The 16,656-nt window shown below is 42.3% G+C and overlaps 1 protein-coding gene across 1 annotated transcript in view; it reads right to left on the reverse strand.

Annotated features, from left to right (window-relative positions):
• Nucleotides 1-2,356: 2,356 nt before the first annotated feature.
• Nucleotides 2,357-16,656, reverse strand: part of ZNF852 (zinc finger protein 852) — a 32,433-nt gene continuing 18,133 nt past the window's right edge. Inside the window, exons 2-4 of the mRNA XM_057554626.1 lie at nt 16,325-16,416; nt 15,886-16,015; nt 2,357-6,768 (exon numbers count right to left, since the gene is read on the reverse strand). Coding sequence (XP_057410609.1) covers nt 5,318-6,768; nt 15,886-16,015; nt 16,325-16,339 — 1,596 coding nt within the window. The 5' untranslated portion in view covers nt 16,340-16,416 and the 3' untranslated portion in view covers nt 2,357-5,317. The remainder of the gene's footprint in view (nt 6,769-15,885; nt 16,016-16,324; nt 16,417-16,656) is intronic.

Genomic DNA, 16,656 nt, shown 5'->3' on the forward strand with positions numbered 1-16,656 from the left:
CAACTTGTTTCTTGGTCAGGCCAGCAATGAGGATGTCAACACAGTGGATGAAAAGTAGTTCTGGGGATACCTGGGCTTGCTGCAGATCTAGGCCTACCACTGGTGGTGTATTGCAGGGGAATTGAGGTATTGCTATAGACTAAATTGTGTCCCCCCTACATTAACATGTTGAAGCCCTAACCTCCAATTTGACTGCGTCTGAAGTCCTAAAACGAGAAATGAAGGCAGATTGCAAAAGTGTGCTTATTCAAGACAAAGGAAGAATAACCCTAAAGGTGATTCAGACATGATCAGGGTTTACCACCTCGGTTTCAAACAGACCAGACAGCTTCCACAGAAGCCATGGGGGCAGAGCCACCCAGAGCCTTGGGATAGACTCCCCCGGAGCTCTGACTCTGTCTGAGCTCTGGATGTTCCCCAGAGCATCCAGAAGGTGGGACCATCACCCCAGTGGTCCTGGAGGGCAGAGGACCGACCAAAAAGTTATTCTTGAGCCTTAAGATCTCATGTAACTTGCTTTGCTAAGTTGTGGACTTGCTCAGGCCCTAGCACTTTCTTCCTTCTGATTTCTCCTTTTTGGAATTGGAATGTGTGAGATTACATTGGTCTCTGCCCCCAGTTCCTGGCACAGAGCCCCTGAAACCCTTGTAATTGTCTAAGTCATAAGAGCTCTAGGAGCATCTTTTGTTCTAATATTTGGCCTTTGACCCTGGTTCTTGACACAGGGGTCCTGAAACATTTGTAATTTCCTAAGTGATAGGAGCATCTTTTATTCTAATAAAGCAACTCTGCGTGAGCTCCTGGATGAGAGCTGGTCACCAGAAAGACCACGCCATGATTCAGAGGTCGGAATTTTCAGCCCCCTTCCCCCAGTCCTGTTCTCCTGATAAGACAGAAGGGCTGGGAATGGACTTAATGATTGACCATGCCTACACGACAAAGCCTCCATAATAATCCCTATAGAACCAGGTTCAGAGATCTCCCCAGTGGGTGACACATCCTGACTCCACAGGGACAGAAGCTCTTGTGCTCAGGACCTTCCCAGACCTTACCCTATGTATCTCCTCATCTGGCTATTCATATGTATCCTTTATCATATCCCTTTATAATAAACCGGTAAATTTAAGTAAACTGTTTTCCTGAGTTCTGTTAGCCACTCTAGCAAATTAAACCCAAAGACGGGGTTGTTGGAACCTCTGATCTATAGCTGGTTGGTCAGTAACACAGGTGATAACTTGGGCTTGGAACTAGTATCTAAAGTTGGTGGGGGTGGGGTAGGGGGATGAGGTGTGTGTGAGTCTTATGAGACTAAGCCCTTAAGCTGTGCGATCTATTTCCACGTAGTGTCAGAATTGAGTTAAATAGTAGGACACCCAGCTGGTGTTGCAGAGAATTAGTGTGGGGGAAGACACCCACACATCTGGTGATCTCAAGTGTAAGAACTGAAACGTTCTGAGTAGTGAAGGTGACACAGGAGGGAAGAACTGCAGGTTTTTTCAACATACAATGTTGATCCTATAACTGTCCCAGCACTGTATTTTGGAAGCACATAACCTGTCTGGTTTCACAGGTTCACAGCTGGAGAGGAACTCTGCCTCAGGATGAATTGTAGCTCAAATCTCACCCATATCTGATTTAGATGAGACTTTGTGGACTTCAGAGTTAATGCTGAATTAAGACTTCGGGGCTGTTGGGATGGAATTAACTTATTTTGCAAATGAGGACATGAATTTGGGGAAGCCAGACTCAGAATTTATGGACCAAATGTTTGTTTCCTTGAAATTCATATATTAAAGCCCTAATCCCCAGGGTGATGGTATGTAGAGTTGGGCCTTTGGGAAGTAACCGGGGTTAGATTAGTTTACGTGGGTAGGGCATTCATGATGGAAGTAATGTCCTTATTAGAAGAGGAAGAGACAGAGAGCTGCTCTCTTTCTTTACAATGTGAGGCTACAGCAAGAAGGTGACGGCAGCCAAGACTCAAAGGATCCTTACCAGAACCTGACCATGTTGGCAACTTGATCTTGGACTTCCCAGCCTCCAGAACTGTAAGGAATAAATGTCTGTTGTTTAAGCCACCCAGTCTATGGTATTTTGTTATACCAACCCAAACTAAGACAGCTGCTAAAGATATGTCCCTCCCAATCCCCTTCCTCCCAAAAAGGGATCAGGCCCAGTTATTTTTATGCTTCAAAGAATAATCCCCTCATTATGCAAACTCTTCCTGGTAATAAAAGAGTAAAAAACAAAACTTCCAAATTCATTTTGCAAAGCAAATTGAATCTAGTTCTGTACTTAAAAAATAAAATAAAATCACCACAAAAAAATGGATTTTATTCCAGGAACACAAGGAAATTTCATTTGGAAACTTGCCAGCAAAATCGATTCTGAAAAGAATGATAAAACCATAACATTACACCAACAGATTTTTAAAAGTCTAACAGAACTTAGCATCCATTCCTAATAAAAACTTAAGTATAATAATAATTTGCTATAGGGTATACTACATGCCAAGTATTGTTTCAAGTGCGTTACACTTACGAACTGATTTTATCCTCAAGGCCCTATGAGGTAGCTCCATTTTACACATGGAAGACAAAAGGAAGCAAAGCAACTTGCCCAGGATCACACACCTAAAGAAAGTGGTGGAGGCAGGATTTGAACCTAGGCTTCCAGGCACAAAATCTGTGCTCTTTACCACTATAACATATTGCTTCTTCTAAAAATAGGAATAGAAGAAAACTTCCCGAACAGAGTAGAGTATTTATCAGAAACAATGAGGTGAATGCCATATAAAACTGTGAAATCCTAAAAAACCTTTCTCCTGAAAGTTAGGAACAAGACACTGAAAGCCTGTTATTCACTATTCAACATTTTTAAAATATTTGTGCTCATGCACGACGTAAGTGGCATACAGATTAGAATTAAGAGAACACTAATCGTTATTTATTGTATACCTAGAAAAGCTAGGAAATGAAACTGAAAAACTCTTCAAACCAGAACTAATCTAGCAAGGTAATTGGATCCAAGTAAATTTTTTTTAAAATCACTGATTATTAAAATACTAGCAATAACCAGTAGAAATTGAGGTGTGGCTTTCAAACGTAGCCCCTTTTCCTCCAACCAAGAGCCTAAGTGCTCTTCTAGCAAGTGAGGACATTCACTGCTACTTAGCACCTACCCCGGACGGGTGGTGGTCAGCTAACAGGGTTATGAACAGTGCTGGATCCCTCCCTCCAGAGACTTAGTGTGGTACAGTATGAGCAGAACCAGAAGATAAAAAATTACAATACTCGACAGAGGGTTCTCTACTAAAGACATAACCAGTCATGTTGAAATCAGAGTAGAGGGCTGGACCCGTGTGTTCATATGGGGTTAGGCTCTCCCCTGGAATCTGGGAGCTTCCAAAGTAAAACACTTTAAAAAAGAAAGTCCTATCGGTTTAAAAAAAATGAAAATAAACACCAAAAATATAGCTATAACAGAAATTTAAAATATTCACAAATGGCAAATTTCCAGTTCTGTCCTTGGTTCAGTAATTTTTTAGGCTCCTAATAAACACTCTAACCTTTTCTGAGATGCCTCACCCAGAATCATATCTAATTCTTATTTTCTTCAGCCCCAACTCTCTTCCCCTTCTTCTCCACTGTCTCGGAGACATAAATCACAGCTCACAAAAATCTCTCTCCTCTAGGTTATGTGCCCGACATTGCCCCTCTAACCTCCTCCTCCTCTGCCACACTGCTGATCCTGTCATATTGCTAAGAGGAAGAGGGTAGCTACCAGGGGCAAAGATCCCCTAGCATTGAGGCCCTACTAAAAGGATGGAAAGAAAAACTTGTGCCTGATACATGACTGTAAAAGAGGAAATCCCCTGAAAATATTTTGTTTCTTAAGCCTTTGAGGTATGAAAGTTGGCCCAGAAGATAATCACAATAATTAAGCGTACACCTCTCACCTAAAAATCAGATGACAGTTGCAGGCATCTAGAACTAGTTGGTAAGAAAATCAGAATGGTGTGACTCTATTATCTTGTCACAAACTTCATTACTGTTCCATTCCAATCATCCAAGAATGCTAGGAACTGAAATTGCCATGGAAGTTGAGTCTTCTTTGCAGTAAACTTTGATGCTGTTCTTAACTTGTTCACTTAGACAGCAGGGTGGAGAAAGCTAGTACAGAACTGGAGTCCATGTTCATGTCAAAGTACGTATCACTGGAACATGACAGCTGCCTCCAATACCTAGATACACACATACACACACACCTGCACAAACTCAAACACAAATCCATTAACTGTCTAGGCTGAGGTAACAGTAGTAAGACTCTAAAGGACACAAGGAGAAGATATGAATGAGGCCTTTGTATGTGATATCTTTAGAAATTTTAGGTCTGGTGGTGAAAGGGGAGTTCGTGCCCACTTTAAGCATGGTTCAGTTGGAGAGGTGAGTTTTAAAAAGCTATTTAACAACTAGAATATGCAAAGTATTATCTATATGCTAAAAGAAATAGATACTATACCCAAGCTCAAAGCCTACATGAAGTTAGTATAAAAGGACACAAAGGGGCATTAGGTTGAGAATTGACAAGGCAATTATATAACAATTGCAAATTATAGCACAGGTTAATTCAAAACACTGAGGTCAATCAACAGGTTAGGAGGAAAAAAGGAGCATTTGAAGAAGACAGTCCTTCAGAGATGACCTAGATCTGAAAGGTTCAAGGGACAAAGATTGGCAAACAGGAAGAAAAGCTTTTCTAGGTAGAGAACACAAGTGATGAGTCTAGATTAAAGTAGTTTTAAAAGAGCCACATTCAAGAGGTAGAAAGAATGACTCAGAGTCTTGGAGAATGACTTGATATAAATGGTAAAATGGAGGAGGTGGAATAGAATAAGGAAATATGTCTTTCCTTAAGAATATAATTATGGAACAAATAATTAAGAAACAGGATAGATTTTAATTTTTTTAAAAAGTGAAAGAAGGGGATTCCCTGGTGATCCACTGGTTAGGACTCCTTGCTTTCACTGCTGAGGGCGTGGGTTTGATCCCTGGTCGGGAAAGATCCCCTGCAAGCCGCATGGCACGGCCAAAAAAAAAAGGTGAAAGAAAAAGGAAACCTACAAGCCCATGAAATGTGTAGTCCTTAGTGGGGAAGGATGGTACTGTTACTCCCACTCTCCCACCTTCCTGACCACCAGAGAGCATTTAAGGAATGATCCACTTTGAATAGTGGTTCCAAGAGGAGACCAGGGTGAGCATACTTCTTATATAGAAACCTTAACTCAGAGTTCCTTGTTGTCTTAGAGAATCATGCCTTAAGAAACAGACCGAGCCAGACCTGAGGGCTTTTCTCCAGTGTGAGTTCGCTGGTGGTGATTGAAAGTAGAACGCTGACTGAAGGCTTTCCCACACTCAATACATTCATAGGGTTTCTCTCCAGTGTGAACTCTTTGGTGCACAGTGAGTTGTGAGCTGTCACGAAAGGCTTTCTCACAATCTTTGCACTTATAGGGTTTCTCCCCAGTATGAGTTCTCTGATGTACCATAAGGCTAGAATTATGACTGAAGACCTTCCCACATTTGTTACATTCATAAGGTTTCTCACCAGTGTGAATTCTCTGATGAATAATGAGGTATGAGTTTTGATTGAAGGATTTTCCACACTCATTGCATTTATAGGGCTTTTCACCAGTGTGAAGTCTCTGATGTCGAATGAGACATTTACTCAGACTGAATGCCTTACCACACTCATTACATTCAAAGGGTTTTTCTCCAGTATGAATTCGCTCATGGTCAGCAAGTTGAGAGATCTGATTGAAGGCTTTCCCACACTCACTGCATTTGAATGGTTTTTCGCCACTGTGGAGGCTCTGATGTCGAATAAGACATTTACTTCGACTGAAGGCCTTGCCACATTCATTACACTCATAAGGCTTCTCCCCAGTGTGGATTCTCTGATGGTCAATAAGATTTCTGTTGGAACAGAAAGCTTTCCCACACTCATTACACTTGTAAGGTTTCTCACCAGTGTGAAGTACCTGATGGCGGACAAGGCTTTTACTCCGACTAAAGACCGCTCCACATTCATTGCATCCATATGGTTTCTCCCCAGTATGGGTTCTCTGATGGTCAAAGAGTTTGGAACTCTCATTGAAAGCTTTTCCACATTCAGTACATTTATACGGTTTCTCCCCAGTATGGAGTCTCTGGTGTTGAATGAGATGGGAGCTGTGGCGATAGGTCTTTCCACAGTCACTGCATTCATAGGGCTTTTCCCCTGTGTGGATTCTGAGATGGACTATGAGCTGAGAGGTCTGCCTGAAGGTCTTGCCACACTCATTGCACTCATAGGGTTTCTCCCCAGTGTGGATTCTCTGATGCCCAATGAGGTGAGAACTCCAATTAAAAGCTTTGCCACATTCATCACATCGATAGAATTTCTGTCCCTTCAGAACTCCTTGATGTTCTGCAGGACTGGAGGACAGGTCTGGATGTCCCCCAAGTTCCTTATATTCATCACACCCATCTTTTGTGGATTTATTTTTATCTTCCTGTGTTATTTCCAAGAAATCGCTTTCCAGTCTGGTCCCTTCTTCACCTGAGGGTTGAACTTCTAGCTTCTCTAAAGCCTCTTCACAGGCATCTCCAGCTTCTGGTCCTCCAGGAATCATCCCACAGAGTACTACTGAGGTCCTATCAGATGACTTCAGAACTTTAGAAATTTCCTTCTTTGGAGGCAACTCTGAACTCTCCATCCTGTTCTCACCTGCTGCCAAAAGAAAGAAAAAAACAACTTTCACTCATTTCTTGTCCTACTGAAGAAAGAGAATCATCAGGAGTCTATATACTTGAAAAAACTTCACATTATAGGTAAAGAATGAGGAGACACATTAAGAACAGGAGAGAAAATGGGAAATGGCTCAAATTTTTCTTCATGGACAGAAAAACAAAGAAGGGAAGCTGGTCAGTGGAGGAGGGTGGAACGACAGCCCTCAGGACAGAAGGATGCTGAGCCAGCACAGCCAGGTGAAAAGGCCAGTTGAAAGGCAAGAGACCAGACTGTAAAGCATGGTGTGATCTTCCAGAAGTCACTTAGATGCGACGTCTCCTTAGTAAATAGAGGAACCCTAAGGTCTTTTCCAACTATGACATTGTATGGTTCCACAGTTCTCAGCAAAGATGTTGGGGAGAGAGAGTGGTGGCAAATACCTCAAATCAAATAAGAGAAACAATGTGGACAAACCTGAGAGTAGAAAGGAAATTTATATTATGAGGATGTGATTAGGAAAAAGTGGACATAAAGAAGTGATTCTGGGGAGGGAGGGGCAAGATGGCAGAAGAGTAAGATGCGGAGATCACCTTCCTTCCCCCAGATACAGCAGAAATACATCTACATGTGGAACTGCTCCTACAGATCACCCACTGAATGCTGGCAGAAGACGTCAGACCTCCCAAAAGGCAAGAAACTCCCCACGTACTTGGGTAGGGCAAAAGAAAAAAGAAATAACAGAGACAAAAGAATAGGGACGGGACCTGCACCAGTGGGAGGGAGCTGTGAAGCAGGAAAGGTTTCCACACACTAGGAAGCCCCTTCGCGGGCGGAGACTGCGGGTGGCAGAGGGGGGAAGCTTCGGAGCCACGGAGGAGAGCGCAGCCACAGGGGTGCGGAGGGCAAAGTGGAGAGATTCCCACACGGAGGCTCGGCGCCGAGCAGTGCTCACCAGCCTGGGAGGCTTGTCTGCTCACCCGCCGGGGCGGGCGGGGGCTGGGAGCTGAGGCTCGGGCTTTGGTGCTAGCTGGGAGGGAGTCCGGGAAAAAGTCTGCAGCTGCCGAAGAGGCAAGAGACTTTTTCTTGCTGCTTTGTTTCGCGGCACGCAAGGAGAGGGGATTCAGAGCACCGCCTAAACGGACTCCAGAGACGGGCGTGAGCCGCGGCTATCAGTGCAGACCCCAGAGGCAGGCGCGAGCTGCGGCTAACAGCGCGGACCCCAGAGACGGGCGCGAGCCACGGTTATCAGCGCGGACCCCAGAGACGGGCAGGAGACGCTAGGGCTGCTGCTGCTGCCACCAAGAGGCCTGTGTGCGAGCGCAGGTCACTCTCCACACCGCCCCTCCCAGGAGCCTGTGCAGCCCGCCACTGCCAGGGTCCCGTGATCCAGGGACAACTTCGCCGGGAGAACGCACGGCGCGCCTCAGGCTGCTGCAACGTCACGCTGGCCTCTGCCGCCGCAGGCTCGCCCCGCCTCCTCCGTACCGCTCCCTCCCCCCGGCCTGAGTGAGCCAGAGCCCCGGAAGCAGCTGCGCCTTTAACCCCGTTCTGTCTGGGCGGGGAACAGACGCCCTCAGGCGACCTACATGCAGAGGCGGGTCCAAATCCAAAGCTGAACCCCAGGAGCTATACGAACAAAGAAGACAAAGGGAAATCTCTCCCAGCACCCTCAGAAGCAGCGGATTAAAGCTCCACAAACAACTTGATGTGCCTGCATCTGCTGAATACCTGAATAGACAACGAACCATCCCAAATTCAAGAGGTGGACTTAGGGAGCAGGATATATTAATTTTTCCCCTTTTCCTTTTTTTGTGAGTGTATAGGTGTATGCTTCTGGGTGAGATTTTGTCTGTATAGCTTTGCTTTCACCATTAGTCCTAGGGTTAGGTCTGTCCGTGTTTTTTTTTTTTTTAACTTAAAAAAATTTTTTTCCCTAATAAATGTTTTCTTAATAATTTTTTCCTTATTTTCTATTTTTAGAAATTAAAAAAATTTTTTAATAAGTTTTTTCATACTTTTTATTTTAAAAAATTAAAAACCTTTTTCTTAATAAATTTTTTAAATATTTTATTTTTTACTACAAAAAATAATAAATCTATTTTTAAAAATTAAAAAAAAATTTTTTCTGAATACATTTATTCTTAATAATTTTTTTTCTTATTTTTTATTATAATAGCTTTATTTTAATTTATCCTCTTTCTTTCTTTCTACTTTTTTCTCCCTTTTATTCTGAGCCATGTGGATGAAAGGCTCTTGGTGCTCCACCCAGGCATCAGGGCTGTGCCTCTGAGGTGGGGGAGCCAACTTCAGGACACTGGTCCACAAGAGACCTCCCAGCTCCACGTAATACCAAACGGCAAAAATCTCTCAGAGATCTCCATCTGAACATCAAGACCCAGCTTCACTCAACGACCAGCAAGCTACAGTGCTGGACACCCTATGCCAAACAACTAGCAAGGCAGGAACACAGCCCCATCCATTAGCAGAGAGGCTGCCTAAAATCATAATAAGGCCACAGACACCCCAAAACACACCACCAGACGTGGACGTGCCCATCAGAAAGACAAAGATCCAACCTCATCCACCAGAACACAGGCACTAGTCCCCTCCACCAGGAAGCCTACACAACCCACTGAACCAACCTTAGCCACTGGGGACAGATACCAAAAACAACGGGAACTACAAACCTGCAGCCTGTGAAAAGGAGACCCCAAACACACTAAGATAAGCAAAATGAAAGACAAAAAACCACACAGCAGGTGAAGGAGCAGGGTCAAAACACACCGGACTTAACAAATGAAGAGGAAATAGGTAGTCTACCTGAAAAAGAATTCAGAATAATGATAGTAAGGATGATCCAAAATCTTGGAAATAGAATAGACAAAATGCAAGAAACATTTAACAAGGACGTAGAAGAACTAAAGAGGAACCAAGCAATGATGAAAAACACAATAAATGAAATTAAAAATACTCTGGATGGGATCAATAGCAGAATAACTGAGGCAGAAGAAAGGATAAGTGACCTGGAAGATAAAATGGTGGAAATAACTACTACAGAGCAGGATAAAGTAAAAAGAATGAAAAGAACTGAGGACAGTCTCAGAGACCTCTGGGACAACATTAAACGCACCAACATTCGAATTACAGGGGTCCCAGAAGAAGAAGAGAAAAAGAAAGGGACTGAGAAAATATTTGAAGAGATTATAGTTGAAAACTTCCCTAATATGGGAAAGGAAATAGTTAATCAAGTCCTGGAAGCACGGAGAGTCCCATACAGGATAAATCCAAGGAGAAACACGCCAAGACACATATTAAACTATCAAAAATTAAATATAAAGAAAATATATTAAAAGCAGCAAGGGAAAAACAACAAATAACACACAAGGGAATCCCCATAAGGTTAACAGCTGATCTTTCAGCAGAAACTCTGCAAGCCAGAAGGGAGTGGCAGGATATACTTAAAGTCATGAAGAAGAAAAACCTACAACCAAGGTTACTCTACCCAGCAAGGATCTCATTCAGATTTGATGGAGAAATTAAAACCTTTACAGACAAGCAAAAGCTGACAGAGTTCAGCACCACCAAACCAGCTTTACAACAAATGCTCAAGGAACTTCTCTAGGCAAGAAACACAAGAGAAGGAAAACACCTACAATAACAAACACAAAATATCTAAGAAAATGGGAATAGGAACATACATATCGATAATTACCTTAAATGTAAATGGATTAAATGCTCCCACCAAAAGACACAGGCTGGCTGAATGGCTACCAAAACAAGACCCATATATATGCTGTCTACAAGAGACCCACTTCAGACCTAGAGACACTTACAGACTGAAAGTGAGGGGATGGAAAAAGATATTCCATGCAAATGGAAATCAAAAGAAAGCTGGAGTAGCAATTCTCATATCAGACAAAATAGACTTTAAAATAAAGACTATTACAAGAGACAAAGAAGGACACTATATAATGATCAAGGGATCGATCCAAGAGGAAGATATAACAATTGTAAATATTTATGCACCCAACATAGGAGCACCTCAATACATAAGGCAAATACTAACAGCCATAAAAGGGGAAATCGACAGTAACACAATCATAGTAGAGGACTTTAACACCCCACTTTCACCAATGGACAGATCATCCAAAATGAAAATAAATAAAGAAACACAAGCTTTAAATGATACATTAAACAAGATGGACTTAATTGATATTTATAGGACATTCCACCCAAAAACAACAGAATACACATTTTTCTCAAGTGCTCATGGAACATTCTCCAGGATAGATCATATCTTGGGTCACAAATCAAGCCTTGGTAAATTTAAGAAAATTGAAATCGTATCAAGTATCTTTTCCGACCACAATGCTATGAGACTAGATATCAATTACAGGAAAAGATCTGTAAAAAATACAAACACATGGAGGCTACACAATACACTACTTAATAACAAAGTGATCACTGAAGAAATCAAAGGGGAAATCAAAAAATACCTAGAAACAAATGACAATGGAGGCACGACGACCCAAAACCTATGGGATGCAGCAAAAGCAGTGCTAAGAGGGAAGTTTATAGCAATACAAGCCTACATCAAAAAACAGGAAACATCTCGAATAAACAACCTAACCTTGCATCTAAAGCAATTAGAGAAAGAAGAACAAAAAAACCCCAAAGCTAGCAGAAGGAAAGAAATCATACAGATCAGATCAGAAATAAATGAAAATGAAATGAAGGAAACAATAGCAAAAATCAATGAAACTAAAAGCTGGTTCTTCGAGAAGATAAACAAAATTGATAAACCATTAGCCAGACTCATCAAGAGAAAAAGGGAGAAGACTCAAATCAACAGAATTAGAAATGAAAAAGGAGAAGTAACCACGGACACTGCAGAAATACAAACAATCATGAGAGATTACTACAAGCAACTCTATGCCAATAAAATGGACAACCTGGAAGAAATGGACAGATTCTTAGAAATGCACAACCTACCGAGACTGAACCAGGAAGAAATAGAAAATATGAACAGACCAATCACAAGCACTGAAATTGAAACTGTGATTAAAAATCTTCCAACAAACAAAAGCCCAGGACCAGATGGCTTCACAGGCGAATTCTATCAAACATTTAGAGAAGAGCTAACACCTATCCTTCTCAAACTCTTCCAAAATATTGCAGAGGGAGGAACACTCCCCAACTCATTCTACGAGGCCACCATCACCCTGATACCAAAACCAGACAAAGATGTCACAAAGAAAGAAAATTACAGGCCAATATCACTGATGAACATAGATGCAAAAATCCTCAACAAAATACTAGCAAACAGAATCCAACAGCACATTAAAAGGATTATACACCATGATCAAGTGGGGTTTATTCCAGGAATGCAAGGATTCTTCAATATATGCAAATCAATCAACATGATACACCATATTAACAAATTGAAGGAGAAAAACCATATGATCATCTCAATAGATGCAGAGAAAGCTTTCGACAAAATTCAACACCCATTTATGATAAAAGCCCTGCAGAAAGTAGGCATAGAGGGAACTTTCCTCAACATAATAAAGGCCATATATGACAAACCCACAGCCAACATTGTCCTCAATGGTGAAAAACTGAAACCATTTCCACTAAGATCAGGAACAAGACAAGGTTTCCCACTCTCACCACTATTATTCAACATAGTTTTGGAAGTGTTAGCCACAGCAATCAGAGAAGAAAAAGAAATAAAAGGAATCCAAATCGGAAAAGAAGAAGTAAAGCTGTCACTATTTGCAGATGACATGATACTATACATAGAGAATCCTAAAGATGCCACCAGAAAACTACTAGAGCTAATCAATGAATTTGGTAAAGTAGCAGGATACAAAATTAATGCACAGAAATCTCTTGCATTCCTATATACTAATGATGAAAAATCTGAAAGGGAAATTAAGAAAACACTCCCGTTTATTATTGCAACAAAAAGAACAAAATATCTAGGAATAAACCTACCTAAGGAGACAAAAGACCTGTATGCAGAAAATTATAGGACACTGATGAAAGAAATTAAAGATGATACAAACAGATGGAGAGATATACCAAGTTCTTGGATTGGAAGAATCAACATTGTGAAAATGACTCTACTACCCAAAGCAATCTCCAGATTCAATGCAATCCCTATCAAACTACCACTGGCATTTTTCACAGAACTAGAACAAAAAATTTCACAATTTGTATGGAGACACAAAAGACCCCGAATAGCCAAAGCAATCTTGAGAACGAAAAATGGAGCTGGAGGAATCAGGCTCCCTGCCTTCAGACTATATTACAAAGCTACAGTAATCAAGACAGTTTGGAGGTGCTGGGAAAATTGGACAGGTACATGTAAAAGTATGAAATTAGAACACTCCCTGATACCATACACAAAAATAAACTCAAAATGGATTAAAGACCTAAGTGTAAAGCCAGACACTATCAAACTCTTAGAGGAAAACATAGGCAGAATACTCTATGACATAAATCACAGCAAGATCCTTTTTGACCCAGCTCCTAGAGAAATGGAAATAAAAACACAAATAAACAAAAGGGACCTAATGAAACTTAAAAGCTTTTGCACAGCAAAGGAAACCATAAACAAGACCAAAAGACAACCCTCAGAATGGGAGAAAATATTTGCAAATGAAGCAACTGACAAAGGATTAATCTCCAAGATTTACAAGCAGCTCATGCAGCTCAATAACAGAAAAACAAACAACCCAATCCAAAAATGGGCAGAAGACCTAAATAGACATTTCTCCAAAGAAGATATACAGATGGCCAACAGACACATGAAAGAATGCTCAACATCATTAATCATTAGAGAAATGCAAATCAAAACTACAATGAGCTATCATCTCACACCAGTCAGAATGGCCATCATCAAAAAATCTAGAAACAATAAATGCTGGAGAGGGTGTGGAGAAAAGGGAACACTCTTGCACTGTTGGTGGGAATGTAAATTGATACAGCCACTATGGAGAACAGTATGGAGGTTCCTTAAAAAACTAAAAATAGAACTACCATACGACCCAGCAATCCCACTACTGGGCATATACCCTGAGAAAACCATAATTCAAAAAGAGTCATGTACCAAAATGTTCATTGCAGCTCTATTTACAATAGCCAGGACATGGAAGCAACCTAAGTGTCCATCATCGGATGAATGGATAAAGAAGATGTGGCACATATATACAATGGAATATTACTCAGCCATAAAAAGAAATGAAATGGAGGTATTTGTAATGAGGTGGATGGAGTTAGAGTCTGTCATACAGAGTGAAGTAAGTCAGAAAGAGAAAACCAAATACAGTATGCTAACACATATATATGGAATCTAAGGAAAAAAAAAAAAAAAGGTCATGAAGAACCTAGTGGCAAGATGGGAATAAAGACACAGACCTACTAAAGAATGGACTTGAGGATATGGGGAGGGGGAGGGGTGAGATGTGACAGGGTGAGAGAGTGTCATGGACATATATACACTACCAAATGTAAAATAGATAGCTAGTGGGAAGCAGCCGCATAGCACAGGGAGATCAGCTCAGTGCTTTGTGACCGCCTGGGGGGGTGGGATGGGGAGGGTGGGAGGGAGGGAGATGCAGGAGGGAGGAGATATGGGAACGTGTGTATATGTGTAGCTGATTCACTTTGTTATAAAGCAGAAACTAACACACCAAAAAAAAAAAAAAAGAAGAAGTGATTCTGGTGTAACAGGACAGTGACAAGATTTGGAGAAGCCATGGGTAGAGAAATACTGGGGAAAAGTATTGAAGGGGAAAGCAAAGCTGTAAAATTGGGCACCCCCTAGTCCCTGGACCACTGGACTGGTAGGTGCCAGTAGGCACTCCTATAAAAATTAATTTTTATAATTTGAAACATAAATCAGAATACATGTTTTGTATCTTGATAATCTGGAGTCATAATGAGACTGAACAGCTGAGTATCTGCTTTTGAATTCTAGAATTTTTGAATACAAAATTTGCGAGAAGGCAGAGCAATCATGGTCATAGCTAAACACAAAAATATTGGTTCCTTTCAATCACATCTTAACCAAGGCCACAAGCCATCATACCACCTTAGCATACAGAAAGTTAAAGATATTCGGTTCCTTGATTCTAAGCTCACCCTCTCCAGAGTAGGCTACTGTATTAGACCGGTCAACCCCAGAACCTGCCCTGACAACAGCCCATTCCAGGAAGCAGCCCTGCCCCAGTCTTTCTGAAGGGGAAGCTGAGGCAACCATGCTTTGTGCCAAGCAACCCAGCTCATCCCATGATGGACAACAGGTGACTGGAACAGGGCCAAGCACCAGACGCCAAGTGTAGCTTATCTGTAGATTAGTCATCAGCCTCTGCGTGGCCTGGGCCAAAGTTCTGCTCAAACAAAGATGATATTTAATGGCTGAACCACCTGTGGAGTCCTTTTCTACATAAATTCTGAACGGAAGGTAGGAAAAACTAAGGAAATTACAAGTAAGAGCTCAAGCTGAAATGATGCATGGAGAGAAGGCAACCATCAGGAGCCAAAGCAAGCAGAACATAGGAGGAAACACAAAGTCTAATTAAGAAGGAGCTCGGAGGGGGAAAAAAGATTCAGAGTAAAGAGAATGGGTATCAGTGGGAGGAGAAAACGGATATGCAGGGCACAGCTGTCTTACGACACTGGTGTAAAAATCCTTTCACTTCCACTGCTGAGGTTCCCAGGTTCCCAGGTCCCCACAAGGCTTCGTTTCCCAGGTTCCCAGGTCCCCACAAGGCTTCGTTTCCCGAAGTCTGGTCTAGCTGGTCAGTCTGTTCAGGGCTTCCATTCCTTTAGTTTTACTGTAAGTAACTTAGCTCATCCCTTACAATAACTAACTGAATGGCACTCTACTCCTTCCAACTACAAACTCTAATAAACTGGCCCAGCTCAATTAATAATAGGAGAATGTTAATAACTATTAAAGTGGGTGATGATGGAGAGGTGTTCATTATACTATTCTCTCCCTTTGTCTTTTTATATTTTCATAATAAAAACTTATAAAAGAAAACGAATATACCAAAGAACGTGTAAAGAAGACAGACTCTAAGTACCGGGGAACAGAGTCATTACCCAGTGAGGCCAGGCTGCGGCAATTTTCCAGCATGATGTTCCGGTACAGGGCTGCTTTCTGGCTGAGTGCCGGACCTTTCCACTTCTGCTGAGTATAGTCCACAGACAGGAACTCGAACACTGCAGCCTCCTGTAATGACAAATTTCTACTGCTCAGGGACATTCCCAATCTGAGGGGCAGAGTCATTAGGGGCACTGAGAGCACAGGGTCGGGGCCCTGGTGCCAAAAGGGGTGGGGGGAGGGTGGGAAGCTGGAAGGACACATTAATAAAAGGAGAAGTCCAGGGCAAGATACAGTCAATGAATTCAGTGGACGGGAGCAGCTCCAGGGGAAGCAGTTAGGTGGGGAAGCCATAGCAGCAGACTCAGAATGGGCCAGAGGCCCGGAGATGAGCTCTAGCTATTCCTGGGCCACAGACTTGGAACTCAGGAAGCTCACCTGGGGCCTGACCATCCGGAGCACCGTTGCCGCTGCTTGGTCTCCTACGTTCCCCACTTGGGGAAGGGCAGGCACTGGGGAAGCATGCTGAGCTGAGGGAGGAAAGAAAGCTCTGAGTGGGACCAGCCCTGCTCTTGGCTCCAATGAGGTCTGTATCCCAGCAAGTGGATTCAAAGAACCCAGGTGGCTCCACACACACGGGCCCTCATCCCTGTTCCATAAACGCGTTATCCTTTGTGAGCTGTGAACTTTTCCTGGAGGCACAGAAGGTCCCTGTTCAAACCGAACTGGCGGCTCCTTCCAGCCCTCTCTCTGCCACTCTCAGAAGGAAG

This window comes from Balaenoptera acutorostrata, chromosome 10 (assembly GCF_949987535.1).
Source record: "Balaenoptera acutorostrata chromosome 10, mBalAcu1.1, whole genome shotgun sequence".
In the NCBI taxonomy this organism is placed as follows: Eukaryota; Metazoa; Chordata; class Mammalia; order Artiodactyla; family Balaenopteridae; genus Balaenoptera; species Balaenoptera acutorostrata.